At 40.2% G+C, this 23,764-nt stretch overlaps 1 protein-coding gene across 2 annotated transcripts in view; it reads left to right on the forward strand.

The window, feature by feature from the left end:
- The window catches only part of TXLNG (taxilin gamma), a 59,440-nt gene that overhangs the window by 7,142 nt on the left and 28,534 nt on the right, over window positions 1-23,764 (forward strand). For both annotated transcript variants that reach the window (XM_010595762.3, XM_010595763.3), the window contains exons 2-3: window positions 15,936-16,239; window positions 17,464-17,555. In XM_010595762.3, the coding sequence (XP_010594064.1) occupies window positions 15,936-16,239; window positions 17,464-17,555 (396 nt within the window). The remainder of the gene's footprint in view (window positions 1-15,935; window positions 16,240-17,463; window positions 17,556-23,764) is intronic.

A 23,764-nucleotide genomic window follows, 5' to 3' on the forward strand; every position in this document is an offset into this window, starting at 1 on the left:
TTTTGCTGCCAACCAGTAGTAGTTGGGACAACTCTTAGAATTTACTTGCCTCCAATTTGTGTCCCTCCCCAGAAATCCATCATGGCTGTGGCTTCACGCATTTATATTTAGCCTGTAACAGCTTCACTGAGAAACAGTCCACACACCATACAAATCACCCATTTAAAGCACACAGTTCTGTGAGTTTCAGTATATTCAGAGTTGCGCAGCCACGACCACACATTTATTTATTTTTTATTGTTGAGAATATACACAGCCAAACAGACACCGTTCAGCAGTTTCTACAGGTACAATTCAGTGACATTGATTACGTTCCTCTTCAAGTTGTGCAACCGTGCTCACCCGCTTTTCTGAGTTGTTCCTCTGCTATTAACATAAACTCACTGCCCCCTAAGGTTCCTACCTCATCTTTTGAGTTGCTGTTGTCAGTTTGATCCCATATAGGTAGATCTTAAAAGAGCATAATGCTCAAGGCAGACCTTTTTTACCAGTTAAGCTGAGCTATTGTTTGGTTTTAAGAAGACTACAGGGGATATTTTTGGTTTAAGATTTAAAGATTATCTCAGGGCAATAGCTTCAGGGGTTCATCCATGCTCCATGGCTCCAGGAAGTCTAGAGTCCATGAGAATTTGAGATTCCGTTCTGCCTTTTTCCCACTTTTGATTGGGATTCTTCTGTAGAACCTTTGATCAAATGTTCGGTAATGGTAGCCGGGCACCATCAGTTCTTCTTGTCTCATGGCAAAGGAGGCAGTTTGTTCCTGGAGGCAATTAGCCACACATTCCATATCTTTCTCCTGTTCCTCACTCTCCTTCCTTTGTTGCTCCACACACACTTATTTTTAACGTAACCTGGGGAGAACATACTCTTTGGGACGTAATAGATAAGAATTTAGTGTCTGCTTTGCATGTTCTAGGTCCAAGACTTTGGACAAATTACTTTAAATTACCTTCTCACAAAGGCTGTTTACTTATCAGCTGTAAGCCAGTTCTGAGGATTAAATGAGGAAATATATCAAGTAACGTTGCCATCAACTTCTGAGTGAGCCAAGAACAATGAAGGCCTAGGGAAAATGATTTCTTCCAGCTCCCCCTCACCAGCTATTTGGACTACACTGATTGGTACACAATCACTTAACAAAAAGGGTAAATGAGGCTTATGTGTTGGGTATAACTGGCCAAGGAGCAGGTGGCATTCTTTCCCCTATTCTCCCACCTGGTCTCAGAGCACTTTCCTCAGAGGTGGATCTGCCTGGTAATTGGTACCAGGAATGGGCCCCTTGTAGGTCATGTTTTGTCAGAGCAGGCCTTCTGTTCTCTCTCTGTCCCTGTTCCCACCAGTCCCAGGGCAGCAGTTCTTAAAACTTTTTGGTTTCAGTATCTTTTTACACACTTGAAAATTACTGAGAGCCCCAAAGAGCTTTTGCTTATATGGATTGTAGCTGAAAATACCGTATTAGAAATTAAAGCAAAAAACTTTAATTTTTTTAATTAATTCATTAAAAAAATGAATTAATATATAGCTGTGTAACAAATCACCCCAAAACTTAGTGGCTTGGAACAACATTTATTATCTCACAGTCTCTGCGGGTCAGGAATCTGGGTATGGCTTAGCTTGGTTCTCTACTTCAGGGTCTCACGCAGGCTGCGGTCATCTCAAGGCTTGACTGGGAAGGCTCACAGTACAAGCTCACACATGAGGTTGTTGGCAGGATTCAGTTCCTCATGGGTTGTTGGACTGAGGCCTCATTTCCTCATCAGCTGTTGGCCTGAGGCCTCCCTTGGCTCCTTGTCGTGTGGTCTCCATGGGCATCTTACGACACGGCAGCTGGCTTCATCTGAGCTAGCAAGAAAGAGTTAGCAAGAGAGAAGGAATCAGTTTTTTGTAACTTAATTATGGGAGTGACATCCCCTCAACTTTTGCCCTGTTCTGTTCCTTAGAAGCGAATCACTAGGTCCAGCCCATACTCAAGGGGAGGAGATAATACAAGGGTGTGAATAACAGGAGGCTGGGATGATTGGGGGCCATGGTAACATAAGTAACAGTTTTTGATTAAAAAAATAACTTTTCCAAAATCAAAGTTAGTGAGAAGAGTGACCCAGGTTTACATTTTTGCGAATCTTTTTTCATGAATGGCTTAATAGAAGACGGTTGAATTCTCGTAACTGCTGCTGCATTCAATCTGTTGCCATGTGCTCTTTTAGTTGAAGTATATGAAGGTAGTCTGGCTTCACACATACATGTAGTGTGTGAACAAGGAGGAGGATGTTAACGTACTTTTTGATTAATTCTGGAAATTCTTTGGTGGTACACCAAAACTTGACGAGTAGTAGTGGTTCTTAAAGGTTAGTTGCAATGTACAATCTGAAACGCTGTCAATGAACTTTTTGGATGGCTTCACTAAAATCCATTGGTCCATTTGCACTTTGAATGGGTCTTGTTCCCATGCATCATTTTGTAACCTAATTCATTAGTTGTCTGAAAAATACTGCTTTACTGAATTGTGTTGATCTTCCAAATGCTGGCACATTTTGTTATACAGTGTAAAAAAAATCACATTAGTTAATATTGCCACTGATGGCATGAGGAAAATCTTTAAGTTTTGGGAGGCTGTCAAGCTCATGGTTGAAAGCTCAACCAGTTAACCAGTAAATACTGTGAGTTGTTTACCTTGAAGTGACAGACTCGCTTCATATATTTTTGAGAAAATGTCTGCCGAATAATCCAAGTCTGAATAAACAGCAATTGTTCATCTTAAAAAAAAAAAAAACCCAAAAGTGCTGGATGCGAAAAGTGGTAGGTTCAGCTCATCATTCAAACAACTGCACTAGCGCTCTCCCTCTGGACAGCCATCATCCTTCAGGGTGCAACAGAAGTGCTTTATGTGTATTTCCCGTATTATCACACAGAATATTAAGATGTGTACTCAAGGGTTGAGATGAAATAAAATTAATAATATGCATTGCTTTAGCAAGGGCATTCTTAAGAGAAAATGCCTCCCCCACCTCCTCATGAGTGCATGGTGGTGAAGAAAACCATGACTGCTCCTTCTCTGGTGTGGTGTTCTAAGGGGCCAGCAGGGTGACTCATTACTGTTTGTGTCCCATCAGTACAAATACCAATACCAAAAAGGGCAGATAGCATCTTAACTATTATGAAGGAGCCCTGGCAGTGTAACGATTAAGTGCTTGACTGCTAATGGAAAGGCCAGTGGTTTGAACCCACCAGTCACTCTGTGGAAGAAAGACCTGGCAATCCGTTTTCATAAAGATTTAAAGCCTTGGAAACCCTATGGGGCAATTCTGCTCTGTCCTATAGGGTTGCTATGAGTTGGAATTGACTTGATGGCACCTAGCAACAACATTATGAGAATAGTTTTTGACCTTGCAGACCCCCTGAAAGGGTCCACAGACCATACTTTGAGAACCACTGCCCCAGGGTTTATTACAAATGGGATCTGCTTTTCCTTGTTCCATCTTCTCTAAGGCCATTCTGTTTATTATTTTTCATGGGCCTGTGTACTCCTAACACTTGCTCTTAAGAGTGTAGCATCCAAATTGTTAATTGTCCAGCTGCTTTATCTTGTTAACTGAAGCAGTTCAGTAATCCTAGCATTGGGATATTTTTACATTTAATTCCCGATGACCAGTATAAAATTAGGTCTTACTTGCTAAAGGCTTGAAGAACATTCCACACTAAAAGATAGTCATCATGATTCTTAACTTAAAATGTGGTTCTTTAGGACATCCACCATAGAAGCATCAAGCTCCATACTAGGCTTTTAATAAATGTAGATCTCAAATAGTAGCTTTCTTCCCTTCACTACCTACTCACCTTCTTCCTTAACCTGGGGCAATACTCTCACCATTTTAGAATTGTAAGGCTAAACTACAGAACGTATTTAAAATAATATCTGGATGTAGAATAATTAATAAATGTTAGATTTTTTTTCTTCCTCCCTTTCACTCAGAATTTAGCCATATACATTATGTTAACCTAGCGCTCTTTTGTATATTTAAATCTCAGACTCGAGTATTGACCATCTCATTCCACATGGGAATAGTTAATTATCCATAGAATCCATTTTTTTAAACTGATAAAGTAACTTGATACATGTCCTAGCTGTAATAATAGAGGCCAGATTTAAAAGTGATATTTCAATTTTCAGAATTGTTTTAAGAAGGATGTTATGGATTGAATTGTGTCCCCCCAAAATGCGTGTTGTAAATCCTAATCTCTGCCTGTGGTTTTAATCCCATTTGTGAATGGGTTATTTTGGTCATGTCAGTGAGGATTAGGGGGTACTGTGTGGTTTAAAGTCAGGAAAGGTGTGCCTCAGGGTTGTATCCATTTACCGTACTTATTCAGTGTGTGTGCTGAGCAAATATAATCTGAGAAGCTGGACTATGTGAAGAACAAGGCATCAGGATTGGAGAAAAACTCAATAACAACCTGTGATAAGCAGAAGACACAACCTTGTTTGCTGAAAGTGAAGAGAAGTTGAAGCACTTACTGATGAAGATCAAAGACCACAGCTTTCAGTATGGAGTATACCTCAACACAAAGAAAACAAAAATCCTCACAACTGGACCAATAAACCAGCACCATGATAAACAGAGAAAAGGTTGAAGTTATAAAGGATTTCATTTTGCTTGGATCCACGATCAACACCCATGGAAGCACAGTCAGGAAATCAGATGATGGATTGCATTGGGCGAATCTGCAAAAGATCTCTTAAAAGTGTTAAAAAGCAAAGATGTCACTTTAAGGGTTAAGGTGTGCCTGATCCAAGCCATTGTGTTTTCAGTTGCCTCATGTGCATGTGAAACCTGGACAATGAATAAGGAAGACTGAAGAACTGATGCCTTTGAATTGTGAAGAATATTAAATACACCACGGGCTGTGAAAAGAACCAACAAACCTATCTTGGAAGTACAACCAGGAGTGCTCCTTAGAAGCCAGGATGGCGAGACTATAGCTCACATACACTGGACGTGTTTTCAGGAGGTACCAGCCCTTGGAGAAGGACAGCACGCTTAGTGAAGTAGAGGGGTCATCGCAAAAGGGGAAGACCCTCAATGAGATGGATTGACACAGTGGCTGCAACAATGGGCTCGAGCATAGCAACAATTGTGAGGATGGTGCAGGGCCAGGCAGTGTTTCATTCTGTTGTACATAGGGTCGCTATGCAACTTGACTGCATCTAACAGCAACAACATTATGTTAATGAGGCAAGATTAGGGTGTATTTTTTTATCAACTTTTATTGAGCTTCAAGTGAACGTTTACAAATCAAGTCAGACTGTCACATATAAGTTTATATACACTTTACTCCGTGCTCCCACTTGCTCTCCCCCTAATGAGTCAACCCTTCCAGTCTCTCCTTTCGTGACAATTTTGCCAGCTTCCAACTCTCTCTATCCTCCCATCCCCCCTCCAGACAGGAGATGCCAACACAGTCTCAAGTGTCCACCTGATATAATTAGCTCACTCTTCATCAGCATCTCTCACCTACCCACTGTCCAGTCCCTTTCATGTCTGATGAGTTGTCTTCGGGGATGCTTCCTGTCCTGTGCCAAGAGAAGGTTTGGGGACCATGACCGCCGGGATTCTTCCAGTCTCAGTCAGACCATTAAGTATGGTCTTTTTATGCGAATTTGGGGTCTGCATCCCACTGATCTCCTGTTCCCTCAGGGGTTCTCTGTTGGATTAGGGTGTATTTTGAGTCAGTCTCTTTTGAGATGTAAAAGATTAAACAAGCAAGCAGGAAAAGAGGAGATGGGGAAAGAGATGCCAGGCCACATGAAGATCGCTTAGGAGGAGAAACTCAAAAGAGACAAGGACCTTCTTCCAGAGCTCACAGAGAGAAGGCCTTCCTCTAGAGGCGGCACCCTGAATTCAGACTTGTAGCCTTCAAAACTGTGAGAAAATAAATTTCCCTTGGTTAAAGCCATCCACTTGTGGTATTTCTGTTATAACAGCACTAAATCCCTAAGACAGAATTTTGGTACCGAGAGTGGGATGGTGCTCTAACTAATACCTAAAATGTGGAAGTGGCTTTGGAATTGGGTAATGGGTAGAGGCTGGAAGAGTTTTAAGGTGCCTAATAGTAAAAGCCTAGGTTGCTGTGAAGAGACTGTTGATAGACTTACGGATGTCAAAGGTAATTCTGGTGAGGGCTCAGAAGGAAATGAGGAGAGCTATAGAGAAAATTCTTATCATCTTAGAAAACACATAATAGCACCAGCAACAAAATGTTGCTAGAAATGTGGACAGTAAATGTACTTCTGGTGAGAGTTTAAAAGAAAATGATGAACCTGTGATTGGTCAGTGGAGGAAGGGTGATGGTTTTTTATGCAGTGGCAGAGAACTTATTTGAATTACGTTCACATGTTTGGTGGAAGGTAGCACTTCTAAGAGATGAACTTGGATATCTGGCTGATGAGATTTCTAAACAAGATTTTAAAGGGGGTCATTGCCTACATGATCTCAGAGAAGAGAAGATTATTTTCAAGCCTTGAGAGCTAATGTAATTTGTATTGCTAGGTTTTGGACTTGCTTGGTGCCTGTTATCCTTTCTTTTCCTCCAATTTCTCCCATTATAATGGAACTACTGTCTACTTTGTGTCTCTTCTCCCATTGTATTTTGGAAGTAGATAACCTGTGTTCTAGATTTCATAGGTTCTCTTTGAAGAGGACTTTTACCCCAGGATGGAATACGCCTAAAGTCTCACCTATATTTGATTTAGATGATTCAGAAGATGAGATTTTGGACTTGGAGTTAAGACTTTTTGGATGATGTGATGGGGTCAATGTGTTTCACATGTGGCAAGGACATGAATTTTGGTGGGCCAGAAGGTGGAGTGTTATGGATTGAATTGTGTCCCCCCAAAATTTGTGTTGTAAATCCTAATCTCTGCCTGTGGTTATAATCCCATTTATGAATGGGTTGTGTTTGTTATATTAATGAGGCAGGATTAGGTTATGTCGGTGAGGATTAGATTATGTTTATTATGTTAACGAGGCAGGACTAGGGTATATTTTGAGTCAATCTCTTGAGATATAAAAGAGATTAAACAAGCAAGTGAGAGAAGCAGAGATGGGGAAGGTGATATGCCAAACTACAGGAAGATGGCCCAGGGCAGAAGAGACAAGGACCCTTGAGCTGGCACCCTGAATTCGGACTTCTAGCCTCCTGAACTGTGAGAAGATAAATTTTCGTTTGTTAAAGCCATCCACTTGTGAAATTTCTGCTATAGCAGCACTAGGTAACTAAGACAAAAGAAGTAAGTGAGGACTGCTGCAAAAGTTTGTGCTTAGTAGATTGTACTTCTACTATAATCTGTGGAAGACATGACTGTAAAGATTTGGAGCGACAGACCAGACCCATAGATAGGTCTCATTTTGCTTCTTAATGCCTTTGGAGAGGTAGACACTTTCAAAATATGTTTACTTGTTAGTGTGTTTTCTATCAGAGTATTCTCATCCTGAACAAACTCAGACCTCTCCTTTCCTCTGTGTTTATTCGAATTCTATTGCCAGGACCATCTAAAAAGTCTAGAACTCTCCCTTTCTACTCAGTCGTCTACTGACTTACTTAAATGGAATTCACCTTTCTCTCAAGGATAACCTTTTCCTTATAACTGTGAGTAGGAATTCAGTATCTCTTGGGGTTAAAAGGAAGGAGGTTGTTTTCTCTGCTTACTTACTTACCTAATCTTCAATTTTTGGTGAACTCTCCTTCCTTTGAAGTCCATATTGTGCATTTATTTTATCCTTAACATCAGCATCATCTGTGGTCCCTTTGAAGACTGTGGTCGTTGTAATGTAGTTATAGAAAGCAAGGGCTTTGAGCAAAACCAGACTGCCTCAGTTCAAACCCCGGCTCTGCCACCTATCAGTTGGGTAATCTTGGGCAAGTTGGGGATATCTGTTCTTAGTGGTTCTGATCATACTCTAAAAAGCCGAAACCAATCCCATTGCCACTGAGTAGATTCTGATTCATAGCGACCTTATAGGACAGAGTAGAACTGCCCCATAGGGTTTCCAAGGAGTTGCTGGTGGATTTGAACTGCCAACTTTTTTTTTTTTTGGTTGGCAGCCGTAGCACGCTGTAGCCCTTGACCGCTGCACCACCAGGGCTCCAAAACCAAACCTGTTGCTGTCCAGTCGATTGCGACTCCCAGTGACCCTATAGGACAGAGTAGAGCTGCCCCATAGAGTTTCCAAGGGACAGCTGGTGGATTCAAAATGCCGACCTTTTGGTTAACAGCCGTAGCACTTAATCACTGCGCCGCGTGCCGCCAGGGTGTTTTTTTTTTTTTTTTTTAATCATTCTTTTAAAGCTGTTAGGTAAAAAGATGGTGTCTTGATTTGCATTTTTATTTGTATCTGTTGAATTATGAGTGAGATTGAACAGCTTTTTATATATTGCGCATTTTTAGTTCTTCAGCTGATCTGCTTGTTCAGAACCCCTTGAACATTAGGTCTCTGACTAATATTTAATCACATTTATCTCCTTTTTTTCAAAAATAGCTTTTGAGTTCTGTGATTTCCTTAGAAAGGTCTTTTTCATGCCAAGATTATGGGGAAAAAAATGACTAAGGCTTTCTTCTTATTCTTTTTGGTTTTCATTATTCATGTTTAAGCCTTGGTTCATCTGGAACAGTGAGACAAGATGCACTTTCCCCTGTGTGGTTTGGGAGAGATTGCAAATTTGTTTCTTTACCAATTTGAAACAATACCAGCTAGTAAATTTGCATATATGGGTCTGCCTGGTCTGTTTTTGAAGGCAAGTGCTGTATAATTAAGTAGTCTCAGACAAGTATTACATGACTGAAATAAAAGTACGCTCTCACCTTTGGGAGCTTATATTTTGAGATGGTAAGAATTTATTATTTTAGAGAATATAGGCACACCGGTCAGAATCTAATTATACACTAGTTCACAGTAATACATCATTTTATCTGTTAAAAATAAAACCTTTAATTTTATTTCACCCCTTTGTTCTAACACAGTAAAACAGGCTATTTAAGGAGGCATTGACTTATGTAACATGTATTAAAAAGATTTTGACCCAAAATGGTTAAAATAGAATTCTGAGATGAATGATTAATCAAGTGTTAGCTGCGTGGAAAACTTGGTTATGCAGAATAATTCTTTGAAAGATTAAAATAGCCCTAGTATATAAAACTATTTTAAATGATCTATATTAAGTTAAAGCGAGTTTTCTAATTTAAACCCATGAAAATATAATGGTTTGTTTGTAAAATTTGTATTTGGAAATATAAAAGCCCCTCAAATTACTGGGCAAGCTTCGGAGGGGCGTTCTTATTAAAAGATAAATAGGCCAATAGCTGGTGTTATGAGAGCTCTAGGGTATCTCTGATATCTTTTTGTACTTTTCGGGGAGATTTTGCCTTTACTGGCCTGTCCTGGAATAGTAATAATAGTGGAGTTTTCTCTAAATTGTGTGTTAACATGTAGGTACTTTCTATGGCATTTTCAGCAGCCATTTTTCCCCCTTAGTTGTCCAAACCAAAAACCAAACCCAGTGCTGTCGAGTCGAGTCCGACTCATAGCGACCCTATAGAACATAGTAGAACTGCCCCATAGAGTTTCCAAGGAGCGCCTGGCGGATTTGAACTGCCAACCATTTGGTTGGCAGCCATAGCACTTAACCACTCTGCCACCAGGGTTTCCCTTAGTTGTCCATCAGTTGACAATTGAAATGCATTTTATGCATAAGCTCTTGCTATCTAGGAAGATACACCAGTACATACCAACTAAGTGATAATGTAGTATGTGTCACCGGAGTTTAGAGGTGAAAGGAGTATCTGGAAAGACAAAATGAGTAGTAGTGACTACAAATTGATGAGATAAAATTAGAGGGAAAATAGGAGATGTGGATGGTTGTACACTGTACAGGTGAATTTAATTTTAATATCCATATTTATGCTGAATGCCACTGTCTGTAATTTAGAATTAGGTGATTGTCCTGGCCTTTCGAAAGTTTTTAAACTCTTGTCTTTTTTTCTGTGTATGGTGGTAGTAATTGACCTATATGCCTTAATCTGAAAACAAGAATACCATTTAATAGATTCTACTTATGCCATTTTGAAATAGATGATTATATTGTGCCTTTTCTCCAAATTGAGGAACTGAAGAAGTCCTCTGGAAAATCAGTAATGAGAGAAAATCATAAGGGACTCGTATTCAGAATGTAGGAGTCCCTGAGTGGCATAAACAGTTAAGCATTCTACTACTAGCCTGAAAGGTTGGCAGTTTGAGCCCACGCAGAGGTGCATCAGAAGACAGACATCTGCTTGAAAACCCTATGGAGAGCGGTTCCACTCTGTACATAAGGGGCCGACATGAGTTGGAATCGAATGTAAAAAGAACTCTTAAAACGCAATAATAACAAGACAACCCAATTAAAAAATTGGCAAAAGGATCTCAGTAGACATTTTTCCAAGCAAGATATATAAATGGCCATAATATGCATATGAAAACATCATCATTAGTCATCAGGGAAATGCAAATTAAGACTACAATGAGATACCACACCAACACATACTGTTGCTATAATAACAAAGACAAGTATTAGCAAGGATGTGGGGAAATTAGAACCCTCATACATTGCTGGTAGGAATGTAAAATGGTGCAGTCAGTTGGGAAAACAGCCTGACACTTCCTCAAAACATTAAACGTAAGAGTGGCTGTATGACCCAGCAGTTTGACTACTAGGTATACTGGGTGTGTATATATATACCCAGTGCCATCGAGTCGTATACCCTGTGGAAATGTAAACATATGTCTACACAACAACTTGTACACGAATGTTCATAGCAGCGTTCTTTATAATAGCCCAAAATAGAAATGACCCAAATGTGTACCGACTGATGAATGGATAAATACAATGTGGTATATTCATACAATGGAATATTATTCAGCCATAAAAAGGAATTAAATACTGGTATATGCTACAACATGGATGAACCCTGAACACATGTTAAATGAAGGAAGCCAAGCACAGATAACCACATATTTTATGATTCCATTTATGAGAAATGATCAAAATAGTCAAATCTATATTGACAAAGTAGATTAGTGGTTACCTAAGGCTAAAGGCTAAAGGGTACAGGGTTTCTTTTTGAGTAATGAAAGTGTTCTAAAATTGATTTGTGGTAATGATTGCAAAGTTCTGAATATACTAAAAGCTAGTGAATTTTACACTTTAGTGGGTGAATTGTGTGGTATGTGACTTGCATCTCAGTAGAGTTGATACCAAAAAAAAAAAAATTGATGGAACTGAAAAAACCAAACCAAACCCGTTGCCGTCAAGTTGATTCTGACTCATACTGACCCTGTAGGACAGAGTAGAACTGTCCCATAGAGCTTCCAAGGAGCACCTGGTGGATTCGAACTAGCGACCTTTTGGTTAGCAGCCATAGCTCTTAAGCACTACACCACCATGGTTTCCAGTGGAACTGGAAAGGGCCTCCTAAAATACTAGAAATGTAACCAGTTCCATTCCTCAGGCAGTTTTCTTATTAAAATTTATCTTAGGAGAGGCCTTAGGTTTTCCTTGATGACAATTCTTTTATGTTCCTCCCCCGCGCATGGCCAACAAATTGAGTACTCGTTGTATGTTTTAAGCTTTTCTTAAGTCATTTGACAAATTTTCTGGGATTATATGGGTTTTTTTCCTATCATTATTACTCTTCTGAAAAATTCTTAAAATCTATTAAGAAAACATTCTGCATCCCACTTTGGGGTCTCAACCCACCGGGAGCAAAGGAGAATGAAGAACACCAAAGACAGGGTAATTATGAGCCCAAGAGACAGAAAGGGCCACATAAGCGGGAGACTACATCAGCTTGAGACCAGAAGAACTAGATAGTGCCCAGCTGCAACCGATGACTTCTGTGACAGGGGACACAACAGAGAACCCCTGAGGGAGCAGGAGAGCAGTGGGATGCAGACCCCAAATTCTCGTAAAAAGACCAGACTTAATGGTCTGACTGAGACTAGAAGGACCGTGGAGGTCATGGTCCCTAGATCTTCTGTTAGCCCAAGACAGGAACCATTCCATTCCCAAAGCCAACACTTCAGACAGGGATTGGACTGGACTATAAGATAGAAAATGATACTGGCGAGGAGTGAGCTTCTTGGATCAGATAGACACATAAGACTATGTTGGCATCTCCTGTCTGAAGGGGAGAAGAGACGGTAGAGAGGGTCAGAAGCTGGCCAAATGGACTTGAAAAGAAATAGGAGGAGGGAAGGAGTGTGTTGTCTCATTTGGGGAAGAGCAATTAGGAGTATATAGACAGGTGTTTATAAATTTTTGTATGAGAGTCCAAATTGATTGTAAACTTTCACTTAAAGCACAATAAAATTTTTTTTAATTCCATTATGTGTCAGAAAAAAGTAATTTTCTATTTTAAGTATGTTTTAATGGACTTTCATCAATATTTAAGGCCATTGTTGTAATTTCATGTAGTTGTATTCCTTTATACTTGATGGTTTTAAAGGAGTAGGTTTATAAATTTTTTTTTTAAATATTGGGGAAGATGGTGTTAATCATTTCTCCATATTGCTGTTGTGTAAAGGGTCTTCGTTAACATTATACATGTGCCCAACTAGTATTTGAAATACTGGTGGCATAGCTTCTATCATCACAGCAACATGCAAGCCAGTTTAGGATGACAGACTGTCAGGTGAGTGTGTTGGCTCTGTCTAATACAGCATTACAAATATTACTTGGCATCTGGCTTGTTGATGTTAATACTTATGGAGTATCTTATCTGGGCATATTAATGACATTTCTTAAAACTTCACTGTGGATTTTTTTTAACTTAATATTTATAGATAACATTTGAAACTGCTCCATGGAATATATTACATAAAGACATGAATTAAAAAATTTTGGAAGGAATTTAAGGAAGGATCTTTTAATATTACTTTATAAGTTTTTGTATCTGAATAAGGCTTAAAGTGTGTGTCATCAAGCCAGAACTTTGGATATAGACACTCATTTCCCCTTAATACATTAATTTTTAAAGAAATCAGTGTATTACATCTCATTAATTTAAAAGTATCTTTAAATGCGACATGTCTCTTGTCTCTCTCCCCATTGATTGTCTCCGTCCATTGATTGTATTTCTGTTGTTTTGGTTTTTTCTTCGTAACTCTTGAAAAAATGTATAAATTGCAACTTGTAAAATAAACTTTTTATCAAATAAAATATTCAGAAAAGTATACAAATCAGATGTACTTAGCTTAATGAATTTTCATGAAGCGAATACTTGTGTTTACCCCAGCCACATCAACAAAGAGAATATTGCCAAGCGCCCCAAGAGGGCCTACGCCCACTGGTGACCGCTGTCCTGGTTACCAGCACCGTCCATTAGCTTTGTGTGTTTTTGAACTTCATATACGAACGGTTTACATTATGTACTCTTCTGAAAGCTTGCTCACAAAATTATGTCTGTGAGATTCATCTATGTTGTGTCTAGCAGTAGCTCATTTTCATTGCTGTATAGTATGAACATAACCATCGTTTATCCATTCTGCTGTTAGAAATGTGGGTTGGTTGCATTTGAGGGGTATTAGGAATAGTGCTGCTTTTAACATTCTTGGCCTTTGGGTGCACGTATGTACACACTTCTGTTGGGTAAGAGTTGGGTTTTAGTGGGTTCTGTTGGGTAAAATCCTAGCAGTACAGTTGCTGGGTTAGAAGGTATCCATGCTGCCAAAGAGTTTTTCAAAGTGGTTGTACCAGTTTAGTTTTTCAAAAGCTTAACTTGATTTACCAGTTTTAAATTATAAAAGATGAGGATTTAGTTCCATTGACCTCTCCATCCCTTCCCACTTTGATAGTTTAGTTCTTTAGTTGGATGCTGTTGTAATTTGAAATAATCTCTCATTAACTTTTGGGTGCGTGTGTGTATGTGTATGTGTCTGGTAAAAATACGTATAACGAAACATTTGCTGTTTCAGCATTTTTTACATGGACAATTCAGTGACATTAGTCATTTTCATCATGTTGTGCAACCATCACCCACTATCTGTTTCCAAATGTTTCCATCACCCTAAACAGAAACTCAGTGTCCCTTAAGCAATCATTCCCTCTTCCTCTTTCCCCCACCCCTTTGGTCTCTGTACATTTGCCTAGTCTAAATATTTCATATAAATGCCATTAACTTTTGTGTGTGTGTGTGTGTGTGTGTGCTTTAAGTGAAAGTTTACAGTTCAAGTTAGTTTCTCATACAAAAATTTATACACATATTGTTATGTGACCCTAGTGGCTCTCCCTATAATGTGACAGCACACTCCTCCCTGCTTTCCACCGTAGATTTCCCATGTCCATTCACCCAGCCCCTGTCCTTTTCTGCCTTCTCATCTAGCCTTCTGACAGGAGCTGCCCATTTAGTGTCATGTATCTGCTTGAACTAAGAAGCTCTCTCTTCATGAGTATCATTTTATGTCTTATAGTCCAGTCTAATCTTTGCCTGAAGAGTTAATGCCATTAATTTTAAAAAATTTTTTATTGTGCTTTAAGTGAAAGTTTACAAATCAAGTCAGCCTCTCACACAAAAACTTATATACACCTTGCTACATACTCCCAGTTGCTCTCCCCCTAATGAGACAGCCGGCTCCCTCCCTCCACTCTCTATTTTTGTGTCCATTTTGCCAGCTTCTAACCCCCTGTACCCTCGCCATTAACTTTTGAAAGTAGCTTTTGTCCACCAGTGATACAAGAGAAGGATATTAGATTTTTCTCCCCTCAATTTTATTCAAAAGTGGTGGGTATATGACTTACACATTTGCCAAAACCCATGGGACTGTACAACACACAGAGTGAACCTTAATATGAGCTGGGGACTTTAGTTAGTAATTATCAGGACCTGTCCAGTGATCGTAACAAATGTACAACACTAATGCCAGATGTTAGTAATAGGGAAACTGTGGGAGAGGCATGTATGCACACTTGCTACTTTCTGCCTGAGTTTTCTGTAAACTAAAGCTGCTTTAAAAAAATAGTAATTAAGAAAAAAAAAATAAGTCCTCTCTCCTACAGCGAGGAAATATAGAAAATTAAAATTTGTGCTGCATCTTGTGATGAAGTGTTAAGGGGGGGACCACACTTAAATAAATAGGGTCAACAATATAATGAAGGGCAAGTGAGGTAAAATGATTGATTCTAGAATAAAATACTAGAATAAAGCCATTTTTAGCATGCCTGCTATCTTTATTAGTTACAGCAGGGCTTGTTGTTGCCATTGAGTCAGTTCCAACTGATGGAGACCCTAGCTGTGCAGAGTCGAACTGCACCATAGGGTTTTTCAAAGCAGGCTTGCCTTCAGGGCCTCTGGGTGGGTTCAAACTGCCAACCTTTCGGCTAGGGATGAGGGACAGTCATCGCTTCTACCCACATTCCATTGGTAGAAACATCACATAGAAGGCCCACCTAGGTGTAGGGGTTTCTGGGAAACGTCCTAGTCCACCCGGCCCAACTCTATAGGATAGTGGGGAAGCTTGGCTTGTTGATGGCTAACTAGCCACCTTTCTTGCACCAGTTCCTTGAGGATAATAAGATCAGAATTCTTAATGTTAACCTGGAACACTTGAGTTTCTGTTAAAGTGCTAATTATTTTAAGTAGTTGAGTTTTTATATGAAAATAAGTTTAGATTTACAACCAATGACCACATTTCCTGCCTCCTTTGGTACTACTCATTTTTTTTTTTTTTTAGTTTCCTTGTACTTTACTGTTAGGTCACCTCTCAGTGAAACTTAGAAACCATGTTTACAGCGATTTCACAAACCACTAAGAAAAAAAAGCTGTGTAACTACGATGTGCCATTGATTGTAAACATTGATTACATTTGACTTAACCACTTCCTCCATCTTTTTTCTCTTCCCCCTTATAGTTTGTAATCGGCACAATGGAAGAAGCTGGAATTTGTGGGTTAGGGGTGAAAGCAGACATGTTGTGCACCTCTCAAGCAAATGATGTTCTTCAACGTCAAGACTCCAATTGTGATAGTACAAGTAACAGACACTCACTGGAAGAAGACACAGGCAGCGCCTTTGTAACAAATAACAGGAATTTGGTGAGCCCATCGTACTGCACACAAGCGTCCAGGGAGGAAACTCCTGGGCAAGAAGCTCGAACCGACCCCCCTGATGGGCAGCAAGATTCAGAATGCAACAGGAACAAGGGGAAAACGTTAGGTAAGAGTCTGCTCAGTGGTTCAGCGTTTTCACAGACCGCTTGTTTTCCTTGTATTTTCACCAGCACAGACGGTTGTAGAACCTGACCGGTTTTGAGGTTGATGTTGCCGAGCTAACACACCTTTTGTCTTTGGTCAGGTCACTCTGCCTGTGCTGCGGTTACCTTCAGGAGGTGAAAACAGCAGAGTAGGAAGCTTAGTTATTTCTCAGAATAATAAACAACTGGTTTTCTTGAACAAATTTGGGGCCTATTTGACTCACCTTCTTTGTATCTTTAAAGTAGTCTGACCGAAAATTATGTGAAAGCTGCATTTATTTGCTCAGTTTTATTTAAAAATTAGTCACAGAATGACTGAGTATTATCTGTAGTTTAGGAAGTGAGTTAAGACTGGTTTTCATGGGTATATTTTCTCCCTTCTGCTAGATTCAGGACTAAGAATGTAAAATCTGAACTTCCCTTTTATTTTAGCCTTGGTGGTTGCTGTTCCCACTTATTATACCTATTATATCTGAGATTTATATTGTTTGACTTGCATGGTTTCTGTACTTATTCTGTTCATATTTTATGAAATATCTTACACATGAGTGAACATTTTAAAAAATAAAAAAGGTACTTACCTCCCAGATTCGGAACTAAAACATTGTCACGTGTTTTGAAATATCATTTGTCTCCTCCTACTTTTTTTTTTTTTACCTCAGCCATGTGCTTCTCCCTGCCAGAGTTCTTAAAATACTGTCCTTAAAGTCTTTTCATAAAGCATCAGAAAACAGTCATAAGTTACATAAGGTTTTCATACTAAAAGACGTGTTAATAAGTACGTGCATTTTAGGCAAGAGAACTGAAACTCCTTTTGCTTCTATATTTGTACTGGGTTAGGAAGAAGCTTTTTAAAATATTCTCTGCCTTTTGTCAAATGTTTTAACTCAGGTATCAGTGGTTAGGCAAGGGGAATTTTTAAACCTCCACCAAGTGTTCTTATAGTTAGCGTCAGTGAGTGAGTGAAGAAATCTGGGGTGATAGGGCTTGGGAGGGAGGAGTACCTGCTAATCCATAATTTAAAAAAGTTGTTCGGTTAATTTAGTAGGTAAATCTCTATTTCTAGTTATCGGGGTAAAATATCTTACTCTGGATGTCAGAACGTGGGAAACGTTCTGTAGAATTTACAGTTTAGATTTGATCTCATTCTTCTTCCGGGACTTATTTCTTATCTTGTTGATCATCAGGAAAAGAAGTTTTATTATTGATGCAAGCCCTAAACACCCTTTCGACTCCAGAGGAGAAGCTGGCAGCTCTGTGTAAGAAATATGCTGATCTTGTGAGTATTTAATCAAGGGAGCAAGGCCCATATAAAATACAGCAAAATGTGTGCGTGCTTGATAAACTTTTCAAACTGTAATATTGATATAGCTTTACATGTAAAATTATATTTTATTCCAGAATAGACAGGAAGAATCTGACTTCTTGGGCTTTTTGTTGGTTGCATCAATTTATGAGGTGATATACATAGAATATTCTAATGCTTTTTAAGATGTGGCGTGGAGTTCCTATAACTCAGGCTGCCTTAGAGTATTTTACGTCAGCATCTGTGTTCCTGTTATGATACTTTCCAATGCCAGGCAGTTGGGATCTAGCGGTTCCCTGTTTGACTTTTCCCAAAGGAATTCTAGAGATGAAGACTTGAACCATTTTGAATGAAATCGTGTGTTAGATGAAATAGTCTAGTAAAGTAATATCACGTCTCAGGAAATACTTAGCATCTAATTACGTGCCAGCAAGGAGCCCTGGTGACCCACTGGATAAAGCACTAGACTGCTAACCAAAAGGTTGGGGGTTTGAACCCATCAGTCACTCCACGGGAGGAAGATGTGGCAGCCTGCTTTCATGCAGATTTACAAACTTGGAAATCCTACGGGGCAGTTCTTCTCTGTCCTATAGGGTCTCTGTGAGTCGGCAACCGCTTTTGGGTTTTTTTTTTTTGGCTCTAATTTAAATGCTATAATGATTGTCTTTTGTGAACGACTTGGGTGGATTATCACTGGCAGCCTTTATGCATCTGTTGTGAAAGCAGTTGTTCCATACCAGAAACATTTTTATTTTACCAGTGATCAGCTCTAAGAAATGAATTCTGTTTATTTCTTGCTGGAAAACTGACAGTTACTTTCTGTCAGTTTAAAAAGTGTTCCCTGTGTACTGCACTTAGCCAGCATTCATCAGTCCGACACCTTCTGTTAATCGGAACAGCAGGAAACCCTGGGCACCAGGGAGCAGGAAATGCAGTATGCTGGATTGCTGCTTTCAGGAAAGGAATGCTTCCATTGTCCCTGGAAGCCAGCCCCCTATTGGCTGCCATTCACCTGAGAGTCTTGTGAGAAGAGATAGGAAAAGAGGACCTGAAGAGAAAAAGGACAAGCTTAGCTGCCTGCTGGGACAACAGCAGGCAGCCGGGAATGGATTCGGAGAAGCATAGTTGCCCAAGGCAGCCCTTTTCAAACTCTTACATATTCTTGGCACTTTGTTAACATTCTGATTGAGATGCAGACTCTGGGGTGGGGCCTTAGATTCTGCATTTCTAATTTGCTCCCGGGTGGTGGTGGTGATGGTGCTGGCAGCCCTGTTTGTTTGTTTGGTTTGGTTTTTGTGTGGATGTGGTAATCTGTCTTGGAAGTAGTACAGCCAGAATGCTCCTTAGAAGGGAGGATGGCAAGACTTCCTCTCCTCAGGTCATGTACTTTGGACACATTATCAGGAGGGACCAGTGCCTGGAGGACATGATACTTGGTAAAGTAGAGGCAAAAGGAAGAAGACCCTCAATGAGATGGGTTGATAGAATGACTGCAACAATGGGCTCAAACTTAGCAACAATTATGAGGATGGTGCAGGACTGGGCAGTGTTTTGTTATTGTTCAGCATTCATTTTAGGAAGTGACACATTAACAACTTGCCTAGTGAGTAACCTCCCTTTGATTTAGTTTTACCTTTTGGAGATCAGTGATTATTTACATCGAATATATGTAAGATATGTACTGTTTTCAGAAAATGTCCTAAAGCTTTATTTCTTGAAACATGACTCATTTCTTTTAAAAGCAGAGTGCCTAGGTTATGTAGCAGTGAGATCTCCAACGGTTATTCAGAATGCCTCCGTGTGGCCATCGCTGTCCTCTGCCTTCATTGCCGCACTTGGCCACATCACTAGTGTAGATATTCTGGTGATCAGGTGGACTGCAGTCTTGGGCACTGTGATCTGGGTGTTGCTGGTCTTTTGGGGAGACCTTGTGGTGGTTGCCACGTTCATGAAATTGGAGTGTTTCCCGTTCTAGGTGTGGATAACATTCGACATTTAACATGATGGTGCAGTGGTTAAGTGCTTAGCTGCCAACCAAACTGTTGGTGGTTTGATCCTACCAGCGACATCTTGCTGAGAAAGCTGTGGCAGTCTGCTTCCTTAAAGATACAACCCTGGAAACCCCATGGGGGCAGTTCTACTCTGTGCTGTGGGGTTGCCATGAGTCAGAATTGACTCAGCAGCAACAGGGTTGTTTTTTTTTTTTTAGGTACTTTATAGTGCTATTTTTCATTCCTTAGTCACTTTGTCTAAATGGTTATAGTGTAATAATACATCTTGATATCTTGTAGTACAGGCACACCCTTCTTACTTTTATTGTCACAGTTATCTTGCTGATTGTTGGCCCTTTATTCTGGTATAAAATTTTAGAATCAACTTGATGGGGGAAAAAAAAAAACATTTGGGATTTCGATCAGCATTTCATGGCCTCCACGATGAATTCAGGGGCATGATCATCGTGACGGTATTAACGGAGCTTAAGAAGTGGTTATCACCGTGGGGAAAATAAAATTGGATCCTTAGACACCATACACAATGATCAATTCCAAATGGATGATGGATTTAAGTGCCAAAAATGAAACTTTAAGTTTTTTAAAGTTTATGATTAAGGTGAATATCTTTCCAGCCTTGGGCTAAGGGAGGATTTTTTTATGACACAAAAATCACTGTCAAAGATCACAAAAGTGGGCTGTTGAGATTGAGAATTTCTATTTATGAAAAGACACCTTGAAAGAAAGTAAGACACATTACAAACCTCGGAGAACATATTTGCAACACACAGAACCAACAAAAGACTTAATATCGAGAATTGATGTAGGAAAAAAAAGCCTATATAGAGAACACCTACAAATGAATACACAAAGGACAGATAAACCAGTGGGACCCTGGGCAAGAGACATGAAGAGGCATTTCATAGAAGTGAAGAAACGTAAGGCTATTAAACATACATACAAAGACACGGCCAACCTTATTGGTGATCAGGGAAGCACAAATGAAGACCACAGTGAATGAGGTGCCCTTTTCTGCCCACTGTAGTGTTGGAGAGGATGTGGAGTCACATGACATCTTCTACATTGCTGTTGGGAGTATAAATTTGCCAGCCACTCTGGAAAACAGTTTGGCATTATCATGTGAAATTGAACATTTAGAAATCCTACGGCCCAGCAACCCGACTTCTAGATTTGCACCCAAGAGAAATTCTTGTACATGTACACGAGAACGGTCCTGTCACTGTAGTGACAAAACCTGGAAACAGCCTATATCCCCATTGACAAGAGAATAAATAAAATGCCCCCCCAAAAACAAACCCATTGCAATTTGATTCCAACTCATGGTGACCCTATAGGACAGAGTAGAACTGCCCCATAGGGTTCCTAAGAAGCAGCTGGTGGATTCGAACTGCTGATATTTTGGTTAGCAGCCATAGCTCTTAACCACTGCGCCACCAGGGCTCCAGATAAATTAAGGGGATATATGTTATTGTTTGTAAGGAGCCCTGACGGCGCAGTGGTTAAGTGCTGGGCTAGTAACGGAAAGGTTGGTGTTTCAAACCTAACTAGTGGCCAGATCTTCTGTAAAGATTACAGCCAAGAAAACCCAGTGTGGCAGTTCTACTCTCTAACACAAGGGGTCGCTATTGAGTTGAAAAATCGACTCGATGGCACCTAACAATGTTTTGTTTTCTTTTTAAAAAGCATAATAATATCTAGCCTGTGGACCAAATCTGGCTGATGAGTGTTTTTATACTTCCCACGAGCCAAGAGTGATTTTTGTATTTTTAAAATGTTTATAAAAATAAAGAATAATATGAGAGAGGGACTGGACATGGCCCTCAAAGCCTAAATATTACCTTCTGGCCTTTTACAGAAAAGCTTGCTGACCCCTTGTCTGTAGGCACATGCAAGGGTATAGATGACTCTCAGCAGTATAATCTAGAGTTCTCCTGTCCAAAACGGTAGCCACTAGCCCTATGTGGCATTTAAATTAAACAAAATTAAAAAATTCCGTTCCTCAATTGTACTAGCGACAATAAAGTTAAAAGAACTGAAACAACAACAACAAAAAAAAACACTTTCTTAGGACTCCACATTGATGAAATAAAATCACGTGGAAAGGAAAGCAACGGAATAATGAAGACAGGAAGAGGATATGGTTACCTTAAGTCAGGGAATACAGGGGGACTTGGGTAGATATAAGTCATTGTCCATGTTGACAGGTTTTGTATTGGATAGTAAATAAATAAACAAGGCCTCTCGCATAGACCAGTAATTGTGTCATGAACCAAGGATTTTGACGAATCCAATTCTGTGCAACTGAGGTCCAGAATAAAGAGAGAAATTACCCATATAGCCTATCACCCAGAGGGAAACTGTTCTATGAGTTTGTAAAATTTTCCTGTGTGTATAGGTGACTAAGAGATTTATGTGTTTTATACAGATGGGGACTCCTTTTTGTATATATAATTTAGTATTTTCACCCACGTAAAATTATTTGTGAGCCTTTTTCTCACATCAACAATAATTCCTCAAAGCCCTCATTTCTAATGAAAATAAGCATTTAACTACTGGGCAGAGGAAACATTTTAAAGGCCGTTGGTGCATACTGAAAAATTGTTTTCCAGAAGGCACCGTGTGAGTGAGGGTCTTGGCGTACCTCTCCCATGCTGGACTTAAAACTGTGTGCTGAGCAGTGGAGCTAGCCCATGGCTTTACATTTGCTTCTTGGCTTGGCTGTCAGATACCTGTGTGACCTTGGGCCAGTTACTTAACCTGTCTGAAGTCTTGGTTTGTACATATTTTCACAGCTATCAAGTATCTTAATTTCCTTTGTCTCCTTGCCCTTTGGGATGTTGTTTTGCACTTTTTAGTACAGCAAAAAGAACATTATTTTACTTCGTTGATTCGAAAGCCATGTTTCAAAATCTCAAGCCTAGCCCCCTAGCCCCCTACTCCCCTCCAAAAGAGAGAGAACAAAAAAAGATGAAGTAGACAGTCCCCCGAGTTGCCGTATCCCGTGTCTTCCAGTTTCCTCTTCCCTGCTGTGGAGGTGTTTAGGTGGCAGCAAGTGCCCTTTGGATTTTAATCTTCTCTGAGCGCCCTTAGGAGCTGTGGCGTGAGGGCCCTCCACTGTTGAGAACACTGGTTATGTGTCCGAGCTGTCTGAAACCTTGCAGAGTGCCTGTGAACTTAAAATCCTTCAGGCTGTCCCATTGCTGCTTCCTACGTGTCCTTACTACAGCTGCTGACGCTGGTTGTCTGTGAGAAATTTGGTTGCCGAACCGCTGCACCAGGCCATGGTAGACTTTTAGGTTCTGACTTGCCCCCTGCCCTTCCTTAAAGAAACCAGCATCTAGCATGCCTCCTGGCCAAAGTGTAAGCCGTGGTACCCAGCACTGTGGGGATTGGGGCTCTGAAGATGGGCAATCGTCTGGAAAGTACAGCCCCCGCCAAAGAAAAAAAAACTAAACAGAAAAGCTTCCATGGTGTTTTTTGACACTCCTACCCCATGAAATGCAAACTACAAAATCCACAACCATTTCTGTGATTAGTGCCTCAACTTCTTGTGTTTACTGAAAGCTGGCTCTCCCACAGGACCTTACTTCCTTTTTAGTCCTTTTTTGCTCCATGTATGTCAAGTCTGGGAGGTGAGTTTGGTACCCTTGCTATTTCCCTATTTTAAAACAAAAAATTCCCTGTATTTTTAAAGATCAAGGTACATTCAGCTGTCCTACCTTTTCTCCCTTCTTCTTACCAGTTACCAACTTTCACAGACTGCAGACTTTTGTCCCTGTCCCACAATGGTCCTGTTTGCCCAAACTCCTTTCTTTCAGTCTAGGTTGCTTCCTCACTGTGGGCAGCCTGGCCTCTTGTTCCTTGGATGCCTCATCACCGTACTGTCCAGGCCACCCACTGCTCTGATCACCCCATGGGCCATAGGGCTCCAGAGACACTACCAAAAAAAAAACCCTGTGCCGTCGAGTCGATTCCGACTCATAGCGACCCTATAGGACAGAGTAGAACTGCCCCATAGAGTTTCCAAGGAGTGCCTGGCGGATTCAAACTGCAGACCCTTTAGGTCAGCAGCTGTAGCACTTAACCTCTACGCCACACTAGCACAGCCCATTTGGTCTGTAAACACCTTCAGTCCAGCGTCCTTGCTCAGGGATCCCCACCTGTGCACGG

This window comes from Loxodonta africana, chromosome X (assembly GCF_030014295.1).
Source record: "Loxodonta africana isolate mLoxAfr1 chromosome X, mLoxAfr1.hap2, whole genome shotgun sequence".
NCBI classification, from domain to species: Eukaryota; Metazoa; Chordata; class Mammalia; order Proboscidea; family Elephantidae; genus Loxodonta; species Loxodonta africana.